At 49.0% G+C, this 26,268-nt stretch overlaps 2 protein-coding genes across 4 annotated transcripts in view; both read right to left on the reverse strand.

Moving 5' to 3' along the window:
- The window catches only part of Capn15 (calpain 15), a 25,791-nt gene extending 21,873 nt beyond the window's left edge, over positions 1 to 3,918 (reverse strand). For both annotated transcript variants that reach the window (XM_028756513.1, XM_028756514.1), the window contains exon 1: positions 3,835 to 3,918. The gene's annotated coding sequence lies outside the window, so the exon portion shown is untranslated. The remainder of the gene's footprint in view (positions 1 to 3,834) is intronic.
- Positions 3,919 to 7,433: 3,515 nt separating this feature from the next.
- The window catches only part of Rab11fip3 (RAB11 family interacting protein 3), a 77,618-nt gene continuing 58,783 nt past the window's right edge, over positions 7,434 to 26,268 (reverse strand). For both annotated transcript variants that reach the window (XM_028756481.1, XM_028756480.1), the window contains 9 exons: positions 26,094 to 26,129; positions 21,733 to 21,826; positions 15,575 to 15,678; positions 12,454 to 12,594; positions 10,833 to 10,914; positions 10,048 to 10,185; positions 9,672 to 9,827; positions 9,391 to 9,531; positions 7,434 to 9,301 (listed from right to left, as the gene is read on the reverse strand). In XM_028756481.1, the coding sequence (XP_028612314.1) occupies positions 9,188 to 9,301; positions 9,391 to 9,531; positions 9,672 to 9,827; positions 10,048 to 10,185; positions 10,833 to 10,914; positions 12,454 to 12,594; positions 15,575 to 15,678; positions 21,733 to 21,826; positions 26,094 to 26,129 (1,006 nt within the window). In that variant the 3' untranslated portion in view covers positions 7,434 to 9,187. The remainder of the gene's footprint in view (positions 9,302 to 9,390; positions 9,532 to 9,671; positions 9,828 to 10,047; positions 10,186 to 10,832; positions 10,915 to 12,453; positions 12,595 to 15,574; positions 15,679 to 21,732; positions 21,827 to 26,093; positions 26,130 to 26,268) is intronic.

The raw sequence follows: 26,268 nt of genomic DNA on the forward strand, positions 1-26,268 counted from the left end.
ACACACACACACACACACACACACACACACACACACACACACACACACACACCCCTGAGCTGAGGCTAGACCTCAGAACAGTAGTGGCACCTCCAGCTGTATACCTATTCAGAGCAAGTGAGACACCGATCCTGCTGAGGTGAGCTATAGCAACTCTTGAGGCAAGGACAGTCTGAGACATCTACATGCCAGAGTTGCTGCATCCTAGACAGGGAAATGGGTCACTGAACATCCTTCTGTGTCTCTGGAGTTGTACACTACCTTCATTATACATTATGAGAAGGGAAATTGTATTTTTCAAAGTGGTATTGTCAGGAAAACAAAGGATTTAAATCTTCAGTTCATAAGTTCAGTGCTGTTCAATATGGAATACTATTTTAAGAGGGAAGATAGAAGTGTAGCCTGGTGGTTTTGCCATCAGCAGAACAAGAATCATGGGGCACTCAAGCTCACTGCTGGCTCCAAAAAGAGGTGGCAAGGATTAGGAGTGGAGGGGCCACAGCATGTCTCTCTGCACTTCCTTCCCCACCAGTGCTCTGGCCTTTCCACATCTGCAAAAGGGCAGGGGCCCCAGAAAGCTGTAGAATTATTGATTTTTCCATTAAATTGTGTATGGTCAGCAAGACCAAGCAAGGGACACAAGTCTGAGAGTTCTTTAAATACAACTTTTAAGAACCACAGAGGAAGGCAACAGGAGAGGGCACCTTCTGCATCAGTGAGTGCTCTGCAGCCTTCCCATCTTGTTAGCAGCAGGTAGGGCTGCACCTTGACATTATCTTTTTTTGGGGGGGGTTGGTTTTTCGAGACAGGATTTCTCTGTGTAGCCCTGGCTGTCCTGGAACTCTCTCTGTAGACCAGGCTAGCCTCGAACTCTCGAACTCAGAAATCTGCCTGCCTCTGCCTCCCAAGTGCTGGGATTAAAGGCGTGCACCACCACCGCCCGGCGCACCTTGACATTATCAAACAGCCACTATCAACTTGTTTTCCTTCCAATATCCCAAAGCTCTGTCCAGGCTCACGCTTCGGCTCAGACACAGGGAAGTGGGGAAGGCGGATCCAGGGAAGCTGAGACCTGGGATATGGAGCAGAGAGCCGCAACTGTGCCTTCCTCAGGACATGAGGGTCGAGGCCAGTGCAGGCGGACTTGGTTTCCTGAAATCAAGACATGAGCAAGCCTGCTCTGGGGTCCAGTGAGTCCTTACAGAGTGCTGGCTACATCACTGGTTTCCCACATGGCAGCTTGTGCAGAAGAGTAGAAGAGAACAGTCAGACTGTCCAGCACCTTGTGATGACTTACCTTAGGGCCCACACTAACCACCCCTGCATCTCCACACTGTCCTCCTATAATGCCACCCTGGCAACTGTCTACCTAGTAGGACCAGTCTGGTAGGCAATATGTTGCCCACACCAAGATGCTCTTTGGTCCACTGGTCACAAGGTTTCCACATAGCCATGCCATGACCCACAGAACGACAATCATGTGGCTAAGGCGGTCTTCACGCCTCCTCTGAGTGACTCTTATGCAAGGGTCATAAGCTGGTAGTTAACTTCTCAGACTGAGAAACAATTGAGGCCAGGTGCCTGTTTCCACAGAGACCACATGCTGCTTTTCTGGATTAGCAGATCTTTTAAACTTTAGAAGTCAATTGACCCAAGGCTACCAAAGGTCAGCAGCCAACTGAGGATGCTCACTGGCTACTTGTTCAGTGTAGGGCTAAACTGAGTTGGTTACCAGAACTTGCCAAGAAATAACACACATGTCTTGAGTGTGGGAGACTCCAGGAGCTGGGGTGCCCCCAGTAGAAGAGATAGGTCAGAACGATATCAGAGGTCTAGGAATCAAATGTGCAAATTGTAGAGACCCGTCCAGCCGGAGGAGCTGGGGACTAATTAAAGCTTCTGGAAACAGGAGCACAGAGCACTTCAGGATGTGATCTCTGTGTCATGTGACATAACCAGAAGGACAGGGTAGTCAAGAGATAAACAGCCAGGTAAGAGAACAATTCACACCCCTGGGGAGGGGTGAAGGTGGAGATAGGAAGTGTCCTTTAGGCCTGAGCCCAGAGTCTTAAGGGCATAGCTGTGTTTCTCAAAATTCAGCCTCCCAGGCCACATTAGTATAGAAATCAGGACAAAATAAAGAGACAAGTCACCAGTATCTCTCTGTATCTGGTGTTACTCAAAGAGGTCAACATTTTTCATTTATCATTTAAAAATCATTTTTAAAAAGTTTAATTTTGTCTTCTCAGTCCTAGCAATTGTCTGGTGCAGTGAGAGGCAGTGTTAATACCAAAGACTACAGGGATGGACAAAGGACAAATCTATCTTCCTTAGGCTCCTACATGATCAGTTCATTAACACCATGTTTTCAGGTCACCAAAAGGCTCTTCTCAAGGGCCACCAATGAGAACGTGAAAGGAGACCAAACAGTAGCTTGTGGTTTGGAGACTTAGAACTTTATCTACCGCCTGCCCCAAATGATGTCCGACAGCCTCAGTTTCCACATCTGTAAAATGGGATTACAAGTTTTGCCCTAAGGCCTGGACAATGTACAACAAGGGCCTGGAAAGCTTTGGGGTAGGTAAAGCTGTTTTGATGGTCAGAACCAGGGAAAAGCCTGGATCCAAGGATGGGCCACAATGGAACCCTTTTCCCATAGAGAACAAGGTGAGACTTCTATAGCGATGGGGGTCAGGGCCTCTCTCAGACACCATGGCCAGCAGAGATGTTGATGGTTATCCCCCACTGTAGTTAGGTTGTACAGTTTCTGAGCCTTGGATCCAGGAGGGTTTAAATCTTGCTTCCTGGAGGTCATTGACCTGTCTGCCAGTCAAACAGCTCCAGGAATTCTTAGATGTTGGAAAAGAAATGAGTGCATCGACGTGGAGCAGAAGGACCTCAGAGGAAGCAGGATCTACTACCCCATGGAGACAAGCTACTGTTCAGCAAGACACAATTGCCCCAGACTGCAGATCTTGGTCCTGAGCCTACTGAGCACATCTCTGACAGTTAGACTCTGGAAGCAGGAAGAAACTCAGAGGCAAGCTCCACGTCTGTGACTTGCAGTTCTCCAGATTGGGAAAGAGGAAATTGCCACTGGAGGGGTGTATCTCGCAGTTTTTTACTGAGTAGCAGTTCTTCCTGATCATAGCTGAACTGCAGGGTCAGTCCCAAACACTCAGGAAGGCTCTCAGGTTCTGGGCCTGGGTGTTTGGAGTCCTGAAACTCAGGAGGTATCCTGTTTTAGAGGTTAGGTGTTTCACGATCCTGTTACCAGTGTCTTCTAATAAACCACAGGCACTCAGGGACCCTGAGAACCAGCCCAGCAAGGGCCATCTGGCCACACAACAGGGTTCCCAAATCAGAAGTAGAATGGTCCCTTTTCAGATAACAAAAAGAAAACCCCGCAGCTGTCAAGGGGCTGCTCTGTAACTTTCCCGGCCTACTGACAGGCCCACCCAAACAGAAGTGTGGGATGAGGGGACACTCAGGACGCTTTACTCTTGCTGCCGCCCCAGGCAGCTGCAGGTTTCTGCAGATGGTGCCCCCACTACCTACACCTTCGTACAGTGGGCCAACGCTTAGCCTCGGACAAGAGGGCACTCAAGGACAGGCAGGAACCGAGGGTCGCCTGCGTCTTAGGTTCCTAGGCTGGCCTCGAGTGACCCACACGACCAGCGCTCCCCACCTCCGGCGCGCTCCCCCCTTCCCTTCCCGCTCACCACAAGCCAAGTTACTGCTCCCAGGACAAACATGGAGCATCCCGGCTGATGCCCGGAGGCCGAGCTCTACGAGTCCTAGGCCGTCTGGCCGGCCACCTAGCGTGGAACTCACCTTAGCGAGCCGGCGGCGCCTCCTCAGCGCTCGCGGTCGGTCTAAGCGGGCGCGGCCCTAGTGCCGGCCCTCAGTCGGTTGGCCCACAACTTCTACCGGAGGGCACCAAGGCCCCCTTCGCGCCAGCCGCGATGCTCCGCCGGCTTAGCGCGTTTTGGCCGCGAAGATCTGTCTTGGCCCGGCAACCTTACGCCGCCTCCGTAGCGCCCGCCGTCCCGCCCGGCCCACCCGGTACGCCTTACGCCGCCTCCGTAGCGTGGCGCCCAGCCGGGGCCCGAGGCTACGGCGCGTAAGCGGCGCACGCGGCACTGGGAATCGCGCCGGAACTACGGCTCCCACAGGGCAGAGCAACGCCGCTCAAGGCACGCCGGGAGCTGTAGTCCATGAATGGCCCTACCCTCTACCCTATCCCTGAGATCTCGCCCTCCCAGCGTGGCAGGAGACGCTCGGTCCACAGATGTAGGTGGTACTCCCATGCTAGTTTGATGAGACGCGCTGGATCCGGGAAGAGAACGGACTACAGATCCCAGGATCCCCTTAAGATGGGCCTCTGGGCAAAGCTCGGTAGGCGTCCACGCGGTCTCAGTGTCATTGCGCCAGGGGAAGATGTCCGGAGTCTGGGTCGTGATTTTGTGCAAGGTCTGAACCGGTTGTCTGCAGAGTTGAAGCAGTAGGTGGTACAGTCCAACCTGGCTGCCTGGGCTGCTTTCTACCTCTTCCAGCCCCTTCAGCGACTTCTGGTTTCTTTCCCAGTGGTCTGAAGAAGCAGCAATCGTGCTGGACCTGCTCCGTCCGAGGTTACTCCATCTGAGTGAGGTCCGTGGATACTCGAGTGCTAGATAAACACATCACTTTTTCTAGAGAAACTCTGGCATCTAATTGAGACATCTTCCTATGTCATTTTGAGTTATATTCACAAGAGCCCCCCAAGCTATTTCCCTTTAGGGCCCTTTGGCTCCCCGAAGTAACTTAATTCCAGCCACTTGTCCTCTGCAACAGGAAGCTACACTAAGAATCAGGCTGCAGAGGAGGCCATAGCACATAGCAAAGGGATACTAAAATTCCCTGGGATTTTCTGCACTCTGGATGTTGTATGAAAGAGTGGGTGCCATTTGCCCCAGGACCCAGAAAACCTGAGGCAGGCTCAGTAGAGACTACAGATAATGTTTCTGGGAAATCATTCATGCTCCAGAAGCTAGCAAGCCAAAGACAGGCCATTGAATTTAGAATGCTGTGGGGACACCTATGCCTGAATGTGGAAGACACCAAATTTTGGCAACACAGGAGCAGATGCTGTCTGTCATCTTGAGCCCCCTGACACAGTGAGTGAAGTGACTGCTTAATGGCTCGCTGAGTCGACATTATGGCGATATTATGGAAATTAGCAAGGCCTACCATCAGAAGATTAGCAGTAACTAGCTTGACCACTTATCAGTAGGGGATACCCATGATCAGAAGAATGGCCAAGATGGATCTAGGACAGTCCTTTGCAGCATCTCTGGTCACTATGGAGCATCACTAGTGCAATGATTTATCACCGCACTAAGATGATCATAACATTGGATCATCCCAGGTTGACGGTCCTGAACTATGTAGTGTAGTATGGGCCAGAAGCTAGAACCCTAATGAGTGGACAGACCACAGGGCAGCCTGTAGAGATCAAGAAGGGCAGAGAGACCTCTGCAGGGACAGAAGCCATAGATTTTTAGCAGATGGGACCCAACACTAGTCTGAGATTTGGGGCCAAAGCTACAAAGAAAAACAGACCTTATCTGGGTATAGTTGCATAGTCCTGCTCAGGAGACGGAGGTAGGAGGGTCATAAATTCAAAGTTGACCTGGGCTACAAAGTTTAAGGTTTTGTCTCAAATAGAGGGTAAAGTTGTGATGGAGACTCCTTTAATCACAGCACCTGCACTTGGGAGGCAGAGGCAGGCAGATCTCTCCCAAGTTTTGAGGCCAGCCAGGGCCACCAAGTGAGATTCGGTCTTAAAAGAAGGGGGGGCACTGTGGGACAAACCTGTAATTCCCAACACTTGGGAGGTGAAAACAAGAAGCCCAGGGCCATCCTCTATTACATGGTGAGTTTGAGGACAACCCAAATTACATAAGACCCTGTCTCAATAAACAGAACTCAAAGGTACAGTTATAAAGGTGCATGCTGCAGATAGTTTAGTTAGTGCTTATGTAGCATGTGTGAAACCCTAGGTTTAGTAAGAGACTCAGAAGCTATTACAGAGTCAAGATCCTCATTGGATGAACGCTCAGGAAGCTTGATGTGCCAGTCAGGTCAAACGCTCAGGCTTAAGTTTTTCTGATTTCCACAAATGACATATGATACAAGTCAGAACACCAACCTCGTGGTAAATGTAAATGGAGGTTCCTGACTAAAATTCCTGTTATGCTCTGGACTTCTTCTAAGATTCCAAAATGTCAGCAGGTTCACAGCAGATATGTGTAAGTACCTCCCTGGGTTCACCAAAATTTGGGTATTCCCCAAGGTGGTCAGGTAGGCTAGTATCAATTTAAATTTACAGAGGCTAAGCCCCATCTATGCTGTTCTCTAACAGATAACTGACCAAGACTAGGAAGATATAACCAATGTCAGGGGCCAACTGGAGATAGGATTTACTTTGGGCAAAGAGTTCCACTTGCTGCAGGTTCAAGAGTCGGCAAGCCCTGTGGCAAGCCACTTCCTCCACACCCCCACCATCAGAGGTATAGTGAGGAGTCTGCTAGGAGATGCCAACTTCTTCTGGAATTATCCTCTAGGCATACTGCTGGCCCCATGTAAGAAATTCTTGTACAGCCTTTCCTAGAATGTTTCTACTAACAACCCATTTCAACCATGAGATCCCCTTACACCATATCCCAAATTGGGAACTGTCTTCCTGGGGCTCAGTTCCCTCAGAATCTTCCACTGGGGGTTGACTGGATTGGATAATAAATCAAGGAGCTGTCAGGCTGTGGTGGGATGTCCTCCTTGTTTCCAGCTTCTCCTAGGCACAGAGGAGCCTTGATGGTATTACTTAAATGCCTGTGGCTAGAACCTAACGGGGAGTTGAATGGGTTTGCTGCTGCTGATTTGTGGTGTCAGGGTCTGCTGTGCCACCCGAACTCCTCATACACCTCCTCCCATACCCCATGACCACACTACAGTGATCCCTTCCTCTTGGACACAGGATGTATAGGCCAGGGGTAAGAGCACTGTGCCTGAGACTGTGAGATCCACATCTATACTTTCTCCTCTGCCTATGTGGCAACCTCAACTGAGGCTCCTGTGGTCCTTCTGGGCTGTATTGTGGGCACAAGTCTTACCAGTAAGAGGCTGTTGGAGGTCATTGGGACCTTGCCTTTAGGAGTGACTGTCAATAGAGCAACTCATTTCAGGACCTAGACTCTGCCCAGGGAGTAGCCCATCCTAGAGGAGAAATCCTGGGGCCTCAGAGTGGGCCTGACCTGATCAAGGCAGAAAACAGTGGTTCCCTCATGGTCTGAACTTAAATAGCCAACATCATCCCCCTAGAAACATGAGGGAGACAAAATCCAGGCCCATAGCCACCCATCCCACCACCCTGTGGAGAAAGAAGCCGGCCTCTGTGTGCGGTAACAGCTTTAATCTGTGGTGGCTGACACATGGGACAGGATCCTGTTGGCCTCCCATCCTTCCATGCCCTGGAGGAAGAGCTACTTCTCAAGGAGCTGAAGCAGATGCCATGAGCAAGTTGGTGACTGGTGTGTTTCCCATGTCTCCTGGAGACCTGTGTTTAAAGTGAGCACTGGAGGGCAAACAGCAGAGACAGGCTGCAAGCCCTTACACAGGGCTTGGACCTGGGCACAGAAAGGCAGGGCTCCAGTATTGATATATTATACATATATATATATATATTTCATATGTATACACAGTTTTCTCTCTGGAAAGTATTAAAAAAATTGATCAACCTTCAATCTATAAAAAATACCTACTCTACATGATAGAAAAATCTCTCCTCCAAGTTTACATTGATTTACACACAAGGCTTTCCCCAAAATGTACAATACGAGGCAACATCTTAAACTGTAGTGTAGAAGGGAGGCAGGGTTGGGGGGATAGGCAGTGAAGGGATGCAGGGCAACACGTGTGGGCACAAGCATTCATACACTCACACTTGTGTGCACACTCATGCATGCGCACACACTTTCACACACACACACGTGTGTACGCCCCCACACCCCCACCCACACACACACACTCACACAAGCCTATGGTGTGGTCTTAGACACTGTGCCCAGACTCCGACTAGTGCTCAGGCTCAGGTCCAGCTGCTATGGGTGCTGCAGCTCTGTGGGTGGTGCAGGGGCAGGCAGCAAGCCTTCCTCTGTCTCTGGGTCAGTGCAGAGCCTCCTCCACCCATCCACTAGCAAAATGATTCCTGGAGGACACCCAGGTATTTAAAGCCAAAAGCAGAGAAGGGAACTGTTCCAGAGGCCTAGACTATTGTCTGGGAAATGTAGACTTCTCCCAAGGCAGCAAAGTCAGCCTGAGGAGGGTGTGGGCCCTGGAGCCAAGGTAGGCCACACCTGAGGAGAAGCAGCACCTGCACCGGGGTCAGAGAGGCTGACAATGTTCACCAGTCCAGGATGTGAGTTCCCCGTCAGCATGACTAGCTACTCTAGCCCCTACAAGAGGACCAGAGCTGATGAGTCACTGTAGTGAGGGTCTGACAAAGGACCGATGTGTGGCTTGGAGGCCCTGGGTCCAAAGGTGAATGGAAGCCCATCTGGTGGGAGACGGCCTGAGCAGCGCAAGGAGAATTGGTGGCCTATGGATCTGGACCAGAGCCACATGTGCCATCTTTGCCTGTCTGTCTTTCCAGCACTACCACTTCTATGTCCAACCTTGGGTCCTCAGCTTGCAGACCATGTGGGAATGGCCAAGCTTGGGTGGCACCATGTTAACAGGAGTGAGAGGCAGCAACTGAGGTGAGGACTCATTTTCTCTCTCTTCCTAACAGGGTGCATAGCAGAAAGAGGGGTGGGCCAGAGACTTAGCAAGGGGCCCATGCCAGCCTGAGAGACTATCCCCACGTATCTGCATACTGCTGAGCAGACATGGGTGTTGTTGGTGAGGCTGGCTTGTGGTGGGAGGCCCTGGCTTCCTGGCTTCCAGGCTCTTCGCCTGCTGTGGACTTCCCTTTCTTCCTTCTTACTGCCCCTGCAGCCCTTCTTTATTCTCCCAGTCCAGCTGCATGAGGGCCCCACACACCCTAGGCTTGGTAAGCTGCAGGACCTGCTGGTCGTGGCTCTTTGTGGCAAGACAGGGCCACTCTTGGGTCTGTGGAGTCTATAACCAGCCCAAACTGGGCTAAGATGTACTATTTGACCTCTAGGATGGATGGGTTGGTCTCCAGGATGGCCACAATAATCCTGTCAATGTAGTCCTGCAGGCGGAAATTGATCTCCTCCTGCTTCTGGATTGCTTCCATGAGCTGCAGGAAAGCAGAGGGTCAGTGGAGGGAAAGGAAGAGGCCTGAGCAGGATGAAGAGACTCGGGTTATACAAAGGCAGGGCAAGGTACCTCATCTCGGGAGACAGAGCTGATCTCTGCAGCCAGAGATTCCGAGAAGGACGTGGAGAAGAGGCTCTTGGCGCCCTGGATGCTGAGGGTGATGATCTGTCCGTTTAGCTCATCATTTTGTTCCTTCAGGTTACGGTTGTCCTAGGGGACATAGCAGTGTCACACTGGGCTATGCCCTTGCTGGGACAAGGACCTTCCAGGAAGGACCCCAGTTTGGTGTCCCCTCTCATGCCAGCCTCTCAGGAGCTTCTGTGAGGGGAGATGCAAGGGCAGAGCCACACCTGTTTGAGTCTGCGGACCTCCTGTTCCAGCTCACTCTCCCGTGCACGGCTGTTGTACTCCTGCAGGCCCAGGCTGCTGCTGCGGCCCCGACGCTGCTCTACCTCCAGTCTGAGGAGCTGCAGGTGTTCTAGCTGCTTGCGGAGGTCCTCGATCAGCTGTGAGGTAACCACAAGGTGGGCTCCTGCTAGTTGGCCTGACCACCCTCTCCTGGGAGGATGGTAACCTGTGTTCCAAGAAGCTACAAGCTACCTCCCAGTGGGTTCAGTTCCAGGGGCACTGCCCAGAGTGGCAGAAAAGTGTTTCCTGGCCTCCACCAAACAGTAGGCTACATCAGATAATATGGGAACATGGGGAGGAGACAAAGGCCCCGCTCACCTCCTGAGTTGCTTCCTTGTCCCTCTGGAACTGGTGCCGCTCATGGCTCAGCCTGTCCCCCATTTTCCTCTTATTCTCCTGTTCTTCACTGAGCCGCTGTGTCAACTCTTCAATCTCATCCAGCATCTTCTGCTTCTCCTGCAAAAACAGACACCTGTGTAGACAGGTCATGGCACTGCTTTACCCACACATGCAGCCTGACCCGATGGCCTGTGCTCTAGACCACTGGTCTCCAGTCCATGGCAGGACTATGTCTGTGCTTTCCTGTCGTCCTGTCAAAGCTGCCCTGCTTGTGGCCAAGGGACCTGCATCTGAACAAGACCTAGCCCAGTATTTATGGAAAGCTCCTGCTTGGCTCCTCCTCTGGTTTGTAAGAGTCAGCATAGGTAGGCTGGAAATATTCAGAGTTTCCCACAGGGCATTCTGTGGGGGTGCCTAGAGGCATGGCCTCTCAGCAACAGACTGGAACAGACGTTAACAGTACTGCCTCTGCCTGGTGATGTGCAAGACCATCTTCCAGTCACCTCAGGTGAGTTGGTAAGGTGGTCTTTGAGCCTCCAAGCCCCAGTCTGTGGGAGAGCCGAAAGGCCGGGTTGGGTAACTTGTTGGAACAGCAGATCCTTCACATTTGAGCACAGCAGGGCCCAGTGTTGCCAACCTGCCCTCCCCAGTTCAGAAGGCCCTGGCCACATGTCCTGGCTCCATGCTGGTGTGACAAGCAGAGGGCAGAGGACAGATTTATTCCAGGCAGGGCCTTCCCCACAAGTACCAGGCCAGTGGCTCACCTCCTCAAGGCGCTCGATGTTGGCCTTCAGACAAGGTGTGCAGGACCGCAGCTCACTGTTCTCCTCATCCAGCTGCTGCAACCTGAGACACAAGAACAGCTCAGGACTGGCCCCCCCTAAAATGTGCCTCCAAAGGACAAGGGGGGCCTAGCTATGGAGGAATACTCAATCACCAGGAGTTGTTTTGTGACCCACGATAGTCCCAAATGCCGTGGCTAGTCCTTACCTCACTACCCAGCTTTTTTGTGGTCTGTTTTATATTTTGAGGTAGCATATTATCAAGCCTAGGTGGGCCTCAACTTTTCTGTGTAGATATGGATAACCTTGAATTCCTGTCTCCTGAGTGCCGAGATTACAGGTGTGTGCTACCTTGCACTGGCCATGATGGCTTTTAAAGGCACTCTGGGTTTAGGAATTTTAGGTTATAGAAAAGCTGTAGACAGTGCAGTCTCTGTGTTGGTTTTCCTCTGTGGTCTGCCTACTCAACACTGTGGCACATCACAACCTATACCTAGCTGGGCTATACTATGACTCAATGCACATTCCACCAAACCCCAGGATTTCACAGCATTATCCTTGTGTCTTTTATATTTCCTGGTCTGTGTATCTCCCAGACTGTCATACTGTAGCAGTCCTTGACGTATACTCTGCAAAATGTGCCTCAGACTGGTTTTTGGTGTTAGGACTCAGGGAAAGTTCTTCCACAGTGAAGTCCTTGTCACACTTATGTGACACCCACCACCATCATGGGTCACTTGGTTAAGTGTCTGCAAGGTATGTCTACTTGTCTCTTAGTTTATACCCCAAGAGACGGACCTCACACCAGTCCCTGGAGGGGCATTTACAAACACTCTCTGGTATTTCCCTGGGGGTCAGACTCCTGTCTACTATTTACAGGCTGGCTGTGTGGCTGAGGACTCCAGCCAATCTCATTTACACCCTGGCTGGCTTCCCAAGGGACTGTTACCATCACCACTTCCAGCTCTAGTCGCTGAAGCTCTTTCAGTTGGCCCCAGTGTCCCTTTGGCGCAGCTCCATCACTGTGTGGGTGTATATGGGTATTTTCATTATCATTTGTTCCTGGAGTGTGACTGTTAATGAACCAAACATCCATCATGCCTCTGTGTTCACCAGGCTGGCCTTATGTTCAACTGAACCTGAACTTAATGCCCAAAACCCACAGGGTAGAAAGAGAACCAATTCCCACAAGTTGTTCTCTTTACTCTCACACATGTACATGCATACACAAACATGTAAACACACACAAATAAATTAATGTAATTTAAAAATTAAATCAAAAATTTTAAGCATCTTTTCATGTGAGCATCCCTTTTTGTCTCCTTTACTTTCTGTCTTTTCTTTTTTTTATTCTTGTCTTTGTTTTATGTTTTTCAAGATAGAGTTTCTCTGTGTAGCCCTGGCTGTCCTGAAACTCACTCTGTAGACCAGGCTGGCTTGAACTCCCAGAGATCTGTTTGCCTCTGTCTCCTGAGTGCTGGCATAAAAGGTGTGGACCACCAATACCTGGCTGAGTATCCCTTTTTCTATTACTAAGCTCTCCCTACATGTTCTACTACTTGGTAGACAGGAGTTCTCCTGCCTGCACCTGAGCTTTGCCCACCTGGCCTGCAGGTTCTCAATCTCGATGCTTTTCTCACGCTCCATCTTGCACAGAAGCTCCTTCTGCTTCCTGGTTTCTTCCAGAACCTTCTCTTGGGCTCTGAACTCCTGCTCCTTCAGCTGCTCTTCTAAGGCATTGGCTCTGAGGGCAAAGGGGAGGCACATATCTGTAAGGTGTTCGAAGCGTTGCTCAGAGGCATTGTGTACTGACCAGGTAGCAGCTGTCCCAGGAAGGCCACTTCAAACTTAGACATGCACAACCAGAAGAAAGAGTCAGAAAGTGTTAGGCGACAGCACTGAGCAGAAAGCAGCTGTGACAGCAGGTCTATACTGCTAAGGCGAGTACAGATGTCACAGGCAGCACAGTTAGACTGCAGTGAGGTTTCCACATCCTACCCAAGGAGCTAGATCAGCTCCTTTTATGTGCAGGCCCTAAAGGCTGTGATGGAGTCACACCTAGAGAGGATTCACTCTACACCTTATGCCCTCCAGGATCACTTAGAGAAGAACCTTGTTTAGGCTTGAGGCTCTGGCCTCTTCCCCAGCTTCCTGCAGAAGACAGGGATGGTCAGATATAGTCCCTGAGAAAAGTACTGCCAGCACTGTCCACAGGTGTGAAGAAGCTGTAACCCTAGTGTGTGTACCTCAGCTCCTCTTTGGTAAATGAGCACAAAGAGCAGTGTAGAGCACCAGATAGCACAGGGTTCTGTAGCACACATAAAGCAACATGTCACACTGACACCTAAGGTATGGAAGCCATGTGTCTGTGGCTCTGCAGAAGTCAGAGTGGGAAGAATAGATACACACTCTTAATCCCAGCTCTCGGGAGGCAGAGGCAGGGGGAGCTCTGTGAGTTCAAGGCCAGCCTAGTCTACAGAACGAGCTCCAGGACAGCCAGGGTTACAAGGAGAAACCCTGTCTTGAAAACCAAAAACTACTCTTAGAAATGAATGTTAGGAAGTTGTGGCTCAGAAGGTGAGGGACTGCTCAACATATACACGACCCCGAGCTGACTACAGTGAGAGACAGAGCTGGGGAAAAAAGGAAGAAGTGAAAATGAGGAAGAAAATCAAAACAGAAAAGAAAGTATCAAAGTCAAAACAGAATATATAAGGGAAAAGAGAAAGGACAACAAGATAGTATCAGAGCTTAGGAAAACTAAATTAAAGTTCTAGAAGATCCACCTTGACCCAAAGAAGTCAAGGCTGATGAAAAAAAGGAAGAGCCTGCAGAGAGCTTTATTATTCCCCTGAAGGGGTGGCAAGACGGTCTGGCAGGTAAAGGCGCTTGCCTCCAAGCCTAGCTACCCGAGTTTTAGTAAGAAAACGAATGGCCTCCATCTGTTTGCGTGCACAAGAGTGCACACACACATATGCCCATTTGTCGAGTTAAAACCAAGCACTCAGCATAGAAACCTTTGAGAGCCACATGGAGGCATCCAGGGTGATAAACAGAACACTGAGAATGTGCAGAACAGTAGCCCAGACTCTATGCAAGGGAAGGCCAGCCACGCCCAGAACACATCTGCTCCCCCTCCTCGTGTTTTGAAAGGGCCTCACTCTGTGGCCCAGGCTGGCTTCAAACTTACCATACTCCTGCCACTTTTCTTTTGCTCTGTGCAGATAGTATGGTATGTCATTTCATCTTGCCCATATGAGGACACCCACATAGCTTGTCTTCCAGTTCAGTTTAGCTTTTGACTAAGCCACTTAAAAAGGCTGAGGTAAGTCTGCAGAGGCCATCCACAGCTCTGCACAGCGCCCTCTTTTTCTGTTCCTCCAGGACAAGGCTCTGCCTTCAGCTCAGTAAGCCCTCCCTGCTGTCCTCTGAGGACACCATGGAAGCTGCACTAACTTCATTTCCTCATTTGTAGAGTGGGGAAAGTATCCACCTCCCAGAGTTACTGAGTAGCAAGAGCCTTGGGAGACTTAACCCAGGACCAATGGGACATTTCCCCCAGGCCAGGGTCTCAGAAATAGTCATGGGAGGCTACCATACTATGGTTGAGCTGCAAATGGACCCTGAGTCGGCTCCATGTGTACCAAGTGCTCCAGAAAACAGAGCTGTAAAGGCTCTGTCTGGGCGTGGCGACTCTCCCATTTTGTGACTCTGCTCTGAACTCAGAGCCTCAAGTGGCACACAGTCTACTCCTGAGAAACAATCTCCACTTGAATTTATTTATTGCTTATGTTTTTTGAAAGTTTTTTTTAATGTGTGTGGATGTTTTGCCTGCATGTATGTCTGTGTACCACATGTGTGCACTGTCAGTGGAGGCCGGAGGAGGGTGTGGGATTCTCTAGAACTGGATTTGTAGACAGTTGTGAGTTGCCATGTAGGTACCAGAAATCAAACCCAGATCCTCTAAAAGAGCAGCCAATGCTCTGACCTGCTAAACTATCTCCCCAATGCCTTATTTCAAATCAATCTCTCTCAATCTCTCTCTCTCTCTCTCTCTCTCTCTCTCTCTCTCTCTCTCTCTCTCTCTCTCTCTCTCTCTGTGTGTGTGTGTGTGTATTGTATGTGCTTGTGGAAAACAGAGGACAACTTCAGGTGTCATCCTTAGGAACACCGTCCATTTCCTGTGAGGCTCGTTGACTAGGCTACACTGGCTGGCCAGTAAGTGCCAAGCATCCTCCTGTTTCTGTCTCCCCAATGCTGGGATTGCAAGCGTGTGCTCTCATGCTTAACATTTTACGTAGGATTTACCCAGGTCCCCATGTTTGCCAAGGCAAGCTATTTCCTTAAGTTGGTCTTAGACACACTGTATAGCCAAGAATGACCTTGAACCCACAATTCTTCTACCTCTACCTCCCCAATGTTTGGAATGTATGTCTAGGTCTCCATTTTAAGCTGTACCTCCCCTCCTGCCTCCTAGGGAATAGAACTATCTTGCTCGCTCACTTCTCTAGGGCTCTACTGTCTATGATATTGTGGAAGGTATCTACAGAGCCTCAGGTCAACCAGTTAGAGTCCTCTGGCCATGCCTGGCACCCACCCAGCATGTGAGTGGATGGGTGGTATCAGAGAAGAACACATTCTCTGCAGGAGTCTGCTTGCTGAGGCGGAGGATCCATATGGTGTGAGTGATGCTTTGGGCAGAGCTGGCCTCAAGCCACACTCACCTGTGCACCAGCTGCAGGTTTTCCTGCCTCAGCCTGCCATGCTGCTCGCCAGCAGCCGCACTGTCTTTCTCCAGCTCTGACACACGTCTCTCCAGGAAGATGACCTAGGTAAAGAGATGACTGCCTGAGGAACAGGTTGGAAGAGGTAAACACTGTGCCTGCAAGGGAACACCTGGGAGGCAGCATGGGATTCCCATACCCACTTGCTGAGTGGGAGTTGGGCTCATCCTTAGAGACTGTCTCATAAATCCAGAGCAGTGCAGCTCCCACAGGGTCACAGTCAACTCAACAGAACACGGACAGGTGTCACTGGGAAATTCAAGCTCTAGTGTCCTCGTGGCTTGTGCATGGGACCATGAAGCTCACCCAGACACACATTCACATGTGAGCTCAACTGCCAGAAAAAGCACATGGAGGAGGCCCAGATGTTGGGATAGTAGGGACAGAAAGGACCATGTCTTCAGTTTTTTCCTCCTTCAGGAGAGAAGATACTATAAGGAGAAACGGAGACAGAGGAAGGATTTAGCTTCAGAACACAGGGAGCCCTGAAGATACTGTAGAGAAAGGAATATACCAAAGGTGAGGCTGGGTACAGTGACAACGAAGCAGGGTGGAGAAGAGGCCTGGCAGAAACAAAACAGGAGGACCCAAGGCAGGCAAGGCAGGTGTAAGGCCGGGAGGGTGCCAAGCCAAGCAGGCACCGGTGAATGCATGGCAGGTACAGAGGACGTCGGGTGGCTAAGTACACTGTGAGGAAAGGCAGGGAAGTGAGGTGAGATACTGAGGAAGCCAAGTGTGCTGCAAGTTGAGGGTGGGTGAGGTGCTAGGGAGGGCAAGGTTGGGCACAGGTGCCTGGAGGGTACAGGAGGAACCAGGTAGTGTTGTTGCTGCCACCCTTCCCAGACTCACACAGGCCCTTGGCAAAGGGGCATGACCACAGTGAGACACCTGGCCAGGCTGTAGCAATGTGCACAAGGCAAGCCCATGGTCGTGTTATCTCCTGTGGTGTTTAAGATGGAAATGGCCCCAAAGGACTGGTGGATTTAAATGGCTGCTATGATGGCTATTCTTGGTTGTCAGCTCAATTACATCTGGAGTTGACTAAAAGCCCAGCGGCTAAGTAGACCTGTGAGTCCCAGCCTAAGAGGGTGTCAGCAGCTAAAGTGAGGACAGTAATTGGTAAGAATGGAATCCTGTAACTTGGAGTGGAAATGGTGGAAGGACCCTAATGGAGCTGAGAATTTTGAACCCTGAGATTCTCAAGGGTTTATCTCACCTGAGGAGGTAGTCCCCCCCACCTCAGCAGAAGGTGTATTCCAACACCCTGAAACACTGCCTTTTTTACCTTTGACTGAGGAAATCAATCCTTTATTGTCTGCTAAACCAGCAGTGACTTTCTCTGGATGAGATGCCAGGCAACACTATACTGATGCTCTTCAGGGCTGACCAACAGTTGTCTCTAGACCCATAACCAGACTTAAGGCTAAGCAGGCTCCTAGGGGGGAGTGTGTAAAGTCCATGAGGAAGTTCACTACACTATTAAAGAGCTTAATGAGTTTGCTAATTCATTCAAGGAGAAGTCTGGGGAATGTGAGGGAAGGGATTTTAAAGGTGTAGGATAATGGTGGAAGGAACATTAAACTGAGTCAGGGAGAGTTTACTGATATGGGCCCACAGAGTGGAGATTCTAGGTTTAATATGGAAGTGCTCACAGGTGTCAAAAGCCAGGTTGTAGTGGCTTACACCTTTAATCCCAGCACTTTGGAATCAGAGGTAGGCAGATCTCTATAAATTTGAGGCCAGCCTTGTCTACAGAGCTAGTTCCAGAACAGCCAAAGGCTACAGAGAAACCCTGTCTTCAAAAAACAAAACAAAAACAAAACAAAAACCCAAAACATTGTCAAAAGTCTGAGTGGTGGCTGGAGCATTGCTCAGGAGATGGCCTATTGAGAAGGAGCTGGAAATGCCAGATATCCTCCGGCTTAGTGTTGATGAAGGGATTGTATGGCTCAGAGAAACTGCAATGCTGGTAGAGTGGATACACTGTGTAAAACCTAATTCTCCACAATGGGAAGGCGCAGGAGTCTCGCCCGTCACTAACAATGTCAGACAAAAAATGCTGAGAGCCCCAGCACACCTGAAGACCTTAATCTGGAAGAATTAAATGCAATGGGTTTAACTGGGCCCAGAAGCAGCAGGGGCCAGGTGGCACCACTGAATTGCCAAAGGTAAGGTGATTTACTTATTGTACTGGGCAGCAGGGGCAAAGTGAATTTAATGGTGGCATGACTCATATGGACCTTTGGTATTGGCTAATCAATCATGGTGTCTCCAGGCATGACATAGATAAGAAGCCTATTGCATTTTTGTTTGATATGTATAGGCAGAAACATCCTAGAACAAATGAAGAAAGGTTACACTGGATCATGGCAAAAGAGAATCTAGGCCTGTGATCCAATTCCAGGCTTGAGCCAGTTTGCAGTCCCAGAAATCCCTTGAATGAAGGGATGGCCAGGTTCCCCTGAGGAAGGACCTTGATAAAATACCTAAGAGTTATTAAGCCTTTCCACAGTTCATTCCCACAAGTACCTGTGCTGTGGCCTTTTATAAGGTTAAGTGTACACTGGGGGAAAGGAAATCAGACTTTCTTAGTTCTGAATTGATGCTGATTCCAGGAATCCCCAAGAAACATTGTGGTCCTCCACTTAGACAAGGGGCTTATGGAGGTCAGGTGATTAATGGAGTTTTTGCTAAAGTCTGACTTATAGTTGGTCTGGGGGTGGGAGGTCCCTGAACTCATCCTATGGCTATTATAATTGGGATAGATACACTTAGAAGTACAACTTTCAAGTTGGCCATCTGACCTGTGGAGTGAGGGTGATTATAGTTAGAAAGGCTGAATGGAAGTCTTTAGAGTTGCTTCTGCTAGGGCAAATAGTGAGTACCTGAATCCAACAGACCCTGATGCCCTTAAACCAACAGGCTGAGACACAAGAAGAACAGTGTTAGGAGTGGCAATCGATCCAGATTTCCAAGGGAAATCAGATTGCTTTTCCACAACAGCAGTAAGAAGATTATGTGTGGAGTGGAGGACATCCTCTGGGTGTCCCTTGGGGCTACTGTGTGTGCCCTGTGATTAAAGTCTATTGGAAACTACAACAGCCTAATCCAGGCAGGATGACAGAGGGAAGAGACTCTTCAGGAATGACAGTAAGGGTCGTTCCTCCAGGAAGAGCCAATACCTGCTGAGGTCCTTGCTGAAGGTGGAGGAAATGTGGAATGAGTAGTAGAGGAAACGCGTTTGGGACCACGTGACCAGTCGCAAAGACATGGGTCATAATAATTAACAAGAGTGTTTTATTTTGTCCTACAGGAGTGTCCTATTTTGTTATGAATGTGTTTGTACAGATATTTGTTTCCTCTCTTCAATTTGCAATGAAAAATAACACCAATTAAGAGAGTATCAATGGCTATCATATTTAAATTTGAGAGATACTCAAAGAATGTCTCTCAAGGGACATTGCAACCTATTTGGGATTGTATGTGGGATTGTTATATGATGTTAGGTGTAATTATGACCTGGTTATTGTTTTAATTTGGTAATTAAATATGATATGAGGAGATATGATTGTTTGTCAAGTTGACAAGTTGTGAAACTGTCATGGCTATGGTTGTCAACTTAACTAAATTTGGAATTAAATAAAAACCCAAGGGCCTGGGTACACATGTGAGGAATTACCCCCCCCCCCCAGTCAGATTTTCTCTGTGTAGCCCTGGCTATCCTGGAATGCAATCTGTAGACCAGGCTGGCCTCAAACTCAGAGATCCGCTTGCCTCTGCCTCTCCAGTGCTAGGGAGGGATTTTTTTCTTTTCTTTCTTTCTTTCACTATTTATTTATTTATTTATTTATTTATTTATTTATTTTGTATACAGCATCCTGTCTGCATGTACATCTGCAGGCCAGAAGAAGGCACCACATCTCTTTACAGGGCTGTGAGCCACCATGTGGATGCTGGGAACTGAACTCAGGACCTCTGGAAGAACAGCCAGTGCTCTTAACCACTGAACCATCTCTCCAGCCTGGGATTTTTTTTTTTTTCTTATATTTTGGCTGTAAGCATAGCCTTTAATGGTTGAGCCATTTTTCTAGCCTGAGGGATTTTTTTTAAATTAGGTAATTTGAAGTGGGAAGACCACCTTTAATTTGGGCCACACCTGTGAGCAGCTCTTTGCCTGCCTGCTCTTACTCTCACTGGTGAGTCCATTCCTTCTTCCCTGGCATCAGAGCCCATTTTTCTGGCATATACTAAAGAGCAGATGAGACATCCAGCCTTGTGGACTAAACAACTACTAGATTCTTTGGACCTTTCATTGGTACATGGCCATTGTTAGACAAGCTGAACCACAGCCTGTAAACTATTCTAATAAATCCCCATAATCTATCTATCTATACCCCCCCGTGTGTGTGTGTGTGTGTGTGTCTGTCCACATACATATGTATGTATACATAATATATAGATTCATTCTGTAAGTTCTTTTCCCCTATAAAACCATGACTAATACAGCTAGAGCTGGGCCCCAGTTGATGAAACTGGGAAGGATTAGGAAGTGTGCTCTTTTTGGAGGAGGTGTGTCACTGGAGTCCGACTTTGAGGTTTCAAAAGCCCCCCACCCTTTCCAGTGTTCTCTCTATCACATGGCTGTGTCTTACAATGTGAGCTCTAAGCTGCTACTGTAGTACCATGCCTGTCTGCCTGCCACCATGTTCCCTGCCACGATGGTGATGGACTTTGATCCCTCTGGAACTGTAAGTCCCAAGTAATATCTGTCTTCTTTTAAGTTGCCTTGGTCATGGAACCTTGTCACAGTAATAGGGTTGTGTGTCTGTGTGTGTGTGTGTTTTTCTCAGGGAGACCATTGCATGAAGCTGTGAAAGTGAAGACAGGATCTTGATAGAGACCCCAAGATACAGGAGATGCAGAGCCTTGAAATGTCTGCCAGGGAGAGAATTGGCCCAGGAGACAGAAGTCAGCCAGGCTGGAAGGGTGGAGCTGCCTATGCCCTTTGACACTGGACATGGAGCTACAAGATTTGGAGTTTGCCCTGCTGGGTTTTGGTCTTGTTTTGGGTTCAGTATTTCCCCACTGTGCCCCATCCCTGTCTTCTAAAATGGAATATATTCTCTGTACTGCATGCTGGAAGCATGTCATTTCCTTTTTGAGTTTGCTTACAGCTACAATTAAGAGATTACCTTGAGACTCAGAGACTTAGGACTTTTAAGCTATGTTGAGACTGTGAACGATGCTGGACCGTTTGAAGATGTACTACAAGCATTATGCATTATGATATGGCCACAAAAATATGGGGCCAAGAAGGGAAAAGCAGTGGCTGAAATGAGAAGGGCCCCCTAGGCATGTGTATTGGAATGGTCGGCCCTGAGCTGAAGGAACTGTTTGGGAAGGAGGAGGAGGTGTGGTCTTGTTGGAGTAGGTGTGTCACTGGGGGCAGGCTTTGAGTTTTCAAAACCCCCAACCACTCCTAGTTAGCTCACTCTGCCTCATGGTTGTTTAAGATGTGAGCTCTCAGTTGCTGCTCCGGTGCCCTGGCAGCTGCCTGCGGCCATGCTCCCAGCTGTGATGGTCATGGACTCTACCCTCTGAAACTACAAGCCCCAAGGAGAGCTCTGTAATCGGCATCTGTCCTTGGTGACCCAAAATGACTCATGATTTCTGGGCCCAATCTAGCACAGTAATTAATGGCAGTCTGGAGAGCTGGTTCACTCTTGTTCTCCTAGGACTGCCACACGTGTGTGTGCATTAGTGCAACCACACACATATACACACAAGAAGAAAACGATAAAATATTATGGGTCCTATTTAGTTCTAATCTGGCTTGCTCTGCTCAAATCCTAGGAAATACCCTTTTATAAGCATTTGAGGGAACCAGGGCTGCGCAGAGGATCTAATTAGCTAAGTGATACCACTGCCACTTCGCCTGTCCCAACAATACTCATGTGGGAAAAGAGATCAGGTCTGGCCAAGTACCACCCACCACCTGACAGAGCCCACAGGGGACAAACAGACAGGCCCTCAGCCCCTGTCCCATTCTGGTGATACTGCCTTTCACCTCTTTCCAGCCCTCAGCATATAGCACCTACCTTGTCAGCAATGTCCTCCTCTGGGCACTCCACAGGCTCTGGGGGAGGGTCCTCCAGGGCCTCCATAGTCAGAGTCCCTGACTGGTGCAGATACCTACAGAAAAGAACCAACAGCAGAGGGAAGAATGGGAAAAAACAAACAATAGGCTCTTCACACAAGAGTACTTCCAAGTCCCTCTGAAAGGAAGAGGCCGGCATCAGAGAGCACAGGCCCTCAAACCTCCTGGGGGGCAGTGTTCTCCTGATCAAAGCACCACTAAGGGGTGTCCCTGGGCCAGATGCCTTTACCAAGAGGCTGGGAATGAGTAGGCAGCCTTCTGTAACCTGAGTCCTCCCTGCACCCTTTGGAGTCTGACAGCACAACATCTCTCCTTGTCAGCTGAGGGGACCAACAGGGTACTTTGGACTAGAGTGCAATAAAACACATCATTCCTCTCCATGGTATGAAACAGTATCAAACCCATGAGAGGCCCGTCAAACATTAATTCAGGACCGTGGCTCCTGTACAGTACACCTCCATGTGTGGATTTTTTTTCTTTTGAGATGAGAGTATTTTGGCTTTTTCACTTAATTACAGTCTTCCTGCTTTAGCCCCATGACTGTAGTGGGTTACTATGCCAGCTCTACAGACATTTTGTTTCTTTCTGTTCTGAGACACATCTTGCCTTGTAGATGTTAGCTGGCTAGTTTAGAACTCAACATGTAGACCAGGCAGGCCTCAAAATGAGAGCTCCACCTGCCTCTGCTGGGATTAAAGGTCTGCACGATCATACCCAGTTTCTATATACATTCTTGACACAGGGTTTCTAGTGTGTTCTCTGTGGTACTAACAGTTAAGGGTCCTGAGGGTGCTGTGAACCCCACGAGTCACTCAGTCACACTTGGTCCAATTGAACTAGGTAAGAACCAAGTATACAGTTCTCTAGGGCACCAGTGCCAGTGGACAAGGATGCTGACTGGCTAGGACCAGTTACCAGCCCTGCAGCCTCATGTAACAGCAAGGACCCCCTGTGATGTTCTTGGCAGGGGCCACTCCTCAGGTGTAGATGCCCGGGCAGGGATCCTTAAATGGCCACTTGCTTTCGGTTCAGACTAACTGGTTCCGCTGGTAAGCTAACTTAGCAGCAGCTCACTCGCCCTTCAGGGCAAAGCTGTGGGCTGAGTTTGTCCCACACCTGGGGCCATGCTCTAACCCTGACAACCTGACACTCACATCTGTGACCCTGATAAAGCATCCAAGCTCACTGAGCCTTCTCTTATGAAATGGGGGACAATCTGCAAGCAAGTAAGGGGTTTCAATGAGGTTTCAACATGAGTATTTTATAGACAGCCTGGGGAAGGAGGTGGCAGACTGAGGATTGAGCTGTGGCCGCTTGGCCTTATCAGTGAACGAGGCTGTTTCCTTTCTCACTGACTGAGCTTGTACATTTCCTTTTTTCCTCCCCCTCATGAATGTTTTACTGGGAAAGGAAGCAAGCCCCTGTGCTCTGAAATTATAAACCCATGCAGCACACGGGGAGGATCACTTACTTCTAGAGTCTGCTCTAGTGTAACCTCGGATCCTCAGAAGGATGCTGACCAACGACAGTACGTTCTCAGTCACTGCTCTTAAACAGGACCTTGCCCTCAATTTGATGCCACACCCAGGACAGGAAACTGCCCACCCTAGACCCTTGAGGACACTCTGGGCAAGGGCCAAGACCTGGGCCTATTTCAGGGTAGGGGAACACACTGCCCCTAAGTGCCCAGCATGTGGCCCTCTTGCTGAAGCTGAGCTTGTCTGGCATAGGGAGTGTGTCAAATTTAATCCCCTGCAAGAAGAGGGGTTCTTCCTTCACCAGCTATACTCAAGAACCCCCAGGAGCCAGGGCTGTGGCCACCAAGAGGAACATGAGGTTTTGCGACTCCCACAGATTCACATTTTGCTCAAGGAGGTAGAAATAAATCTCTGCTGTGAATCCCACTCAGCCAACTCTGTACCAGATGCCTCAGGGAGAGGCCCTAATCCATTTCCACAGATAGGGACATGGAGGGAATAGCCTCATGGACACAGACAGGTCAAAGAGTCACAGCTGGACACTGCAAACACCCACCTTAGCCACAATACATAAAGGGCTGGCCATTCTACAATGGGAATTACATGGCAGCCATTCTGTGTTTCCTGAGAATTCTAGGGACAGAATTAGGAGCACAATGGCTTATAAAATCTGCCTATATGCTTTGATGTTCTGCAGATACAGTGCACAATGTATTTCTTATTCATAAATTAACTATGAATGTCTAATTCATAAATTAACTATAAATTAACTATGTATGAGTTTTGTTGTAACAAATACATCTGACAAGAAAACTAAATTCTGAGACTATTTCAAAGGATCAGACTTCACTGCCCACCCTTCTCAGGTCATGCAAGTCCTCTGACTCTTTGTGATTTTCTCCAGACACAATGCCAAACAGCTACCCTGGCCCTGTCAGCAACTCAGCACAGGAGGCTGAGCTCACGTGGCAGTTCCTCCGGGCACTGTTTGCTCAGGATGAACTGTAGGTACAGCCAGCTGGCCATGGCATTACTACAGTGCAGTCCCTTTACAGCAAGACAATCCCACTAGAGATGCTAGCCGCCAGCGAAGCATCCAGCTCAGTGCGTTCGCTTTTGCTGTGCTCTCATAACTAATAAGAAAGAGACGCTGCAACAAGACTCATGAAATTTATTATCTTTTTGCTTTCTTTCCTTTATTTGGATGGTTTGGAGAATGAACATAATGCTAGGCATGCACTTAATCACTGAGCTATATTACCAGAATTTTTGTAAAATTTTGAAATAGCAGCTAAGTTGAATCTCCTGCCTCAACTTCCCAAGTAGTTATGATTATAGGCCTATAGCAACAGAACAAGCTAAAATTATGATCTTCTTCTTCTTCTTCTTCTTTTTTTTTTTTTTTTTTGGTTTTTTCGAGACAGGGTTTCTCCGAATAGTCCTGGCTGTCCTGGAACTCACTCTGTAGACCAGGCTGGCCTCGAACTCAGAAAACCACCTGCCTCTGCCTCCCAAGTGCTGGGATTAAAGGCGTGCGCCACCACCGCCCGGCAAATTATGATCTTCTGAAGCAAAGACAACATCTTAAAAGCTTCCAGAAAGCGAAAAGCCACAGAGAAACAAGTTGTTAGACTTAGTAGCAACTCTAGTACCGGCTGTGACCAATGACTCCAGAAAAATCTAAGGGAAACCATAACCTTAACCCAAATCAACTAAAGGACACTCCCAGTCAGGGTCTCGCGTTTTACCTCCGGGCCCCTCCCTTCTCAGGAAGATACACAAAACAAATAGAAGAAAGACAGGGGCAGGGAGCTGCATGACTCAGTCTCTGAAACAAACTCACAAGGTCTCAGGAGGCATGCCATGACCCTAGCTGTGAAACCAGGGGATGGATACCCTGTACAAACAGGAGGGAATACTCCCTCATAGCCCCACGAGAAGTCTGGCCAGTGGAGACTGGATGGACTCGGTGGCAGCAGCAACTTGTCTTAGAAGGAAACACAGTACTACCTGATCCTGGTCTTAAGAATGGAGTCAGAGTCTTAGACCCTGAACAAGGACTTCAATAAAGACTGTCCAGGAGCCAACTGTCTGGCAGAAGCACAACTCACCTTCTATAGCAGGAAGAAGACAGCAGCCAAACTCCAAAAACAAAAGCTGGCCTTTAAGACTCTAGCAAGAGCTAGCCACAAGGTGGTGGTGCACGCCTTTAATCTGAGCACTTGGGAGGCGGAGGCAGGTGGACCTTTTGAGTTTGAGGCCAGCCTGATCTACAGAGTAAGTTTCAGGACAGCCATGACTACACAGAAAAACCCTATCCCAAAAAACAAACAAAACAAGACAAAACCAAACAACAAAGACAAAAATCTCCCACAAAACACCAAAACAACCCCCCTCCCACAAAAAACAAAAACCAAGACTCTATCAAGACCTATTCCCCACCCTCTCTCCTCTCCACGTGAGCCATAGGGCTGGCGAGACCACAGGTTGGGCAGGCGGCCACACAGAACCAGCTCTATGAGGCTGACTCCTATAGCAGACACAGGGAGACTGCTGCCCATTCCAGCCCTTATAGGGAGTGTGTAAGGCCAGAGGGAACAGGAGAAGCTGCTATGAGCCCCAGGTCCAGATCCAAACCACAGCCCTAGAAATCCTCCACAACCATTCCCCTCAACTGTTTCCATCCCAAACCATGAAATGTAACTTGAAAGTCTGAAAAACCAAACCAAATCTGGAAAAGAGTATTTTCTAAAACGTTGTTCAGAATCTATGACTACAAGTATATTTCACAAGATTTTCAGCAAATGATCAAGGCTCTGCCTACCTTGCCACCTTCTTGCTGGAGAGCCGCTTGGCTGGGCTGTGCAAAAACCAAACAAACAGGAAAATAGTGTCAGGGAACAGACCAAAGGACAGGAGGAAACAGGAAGCTTGGGCTGGGGAGATAGCAGGGCACAGGCATGCAGCCCCTTGCCCCCAGTAAGCCGCATGCACAGAAT

This window comes from Grammomys surdaster, unplaced genomic scaffold (assembly GCF_004785775.1).
Source record: "Grammomys surdaster isolate TR1022 unplaced genomic scaffold, NIH_TR_1.0 126121, whole genome shotgun sequence".
In the NCBI taxonomy this organism is placed as follows: Eukaryota; Metazoa; Chordata; class Mammalia; order Rodentia; family Muridae; genus Grammomys; species Grammomys surdaster.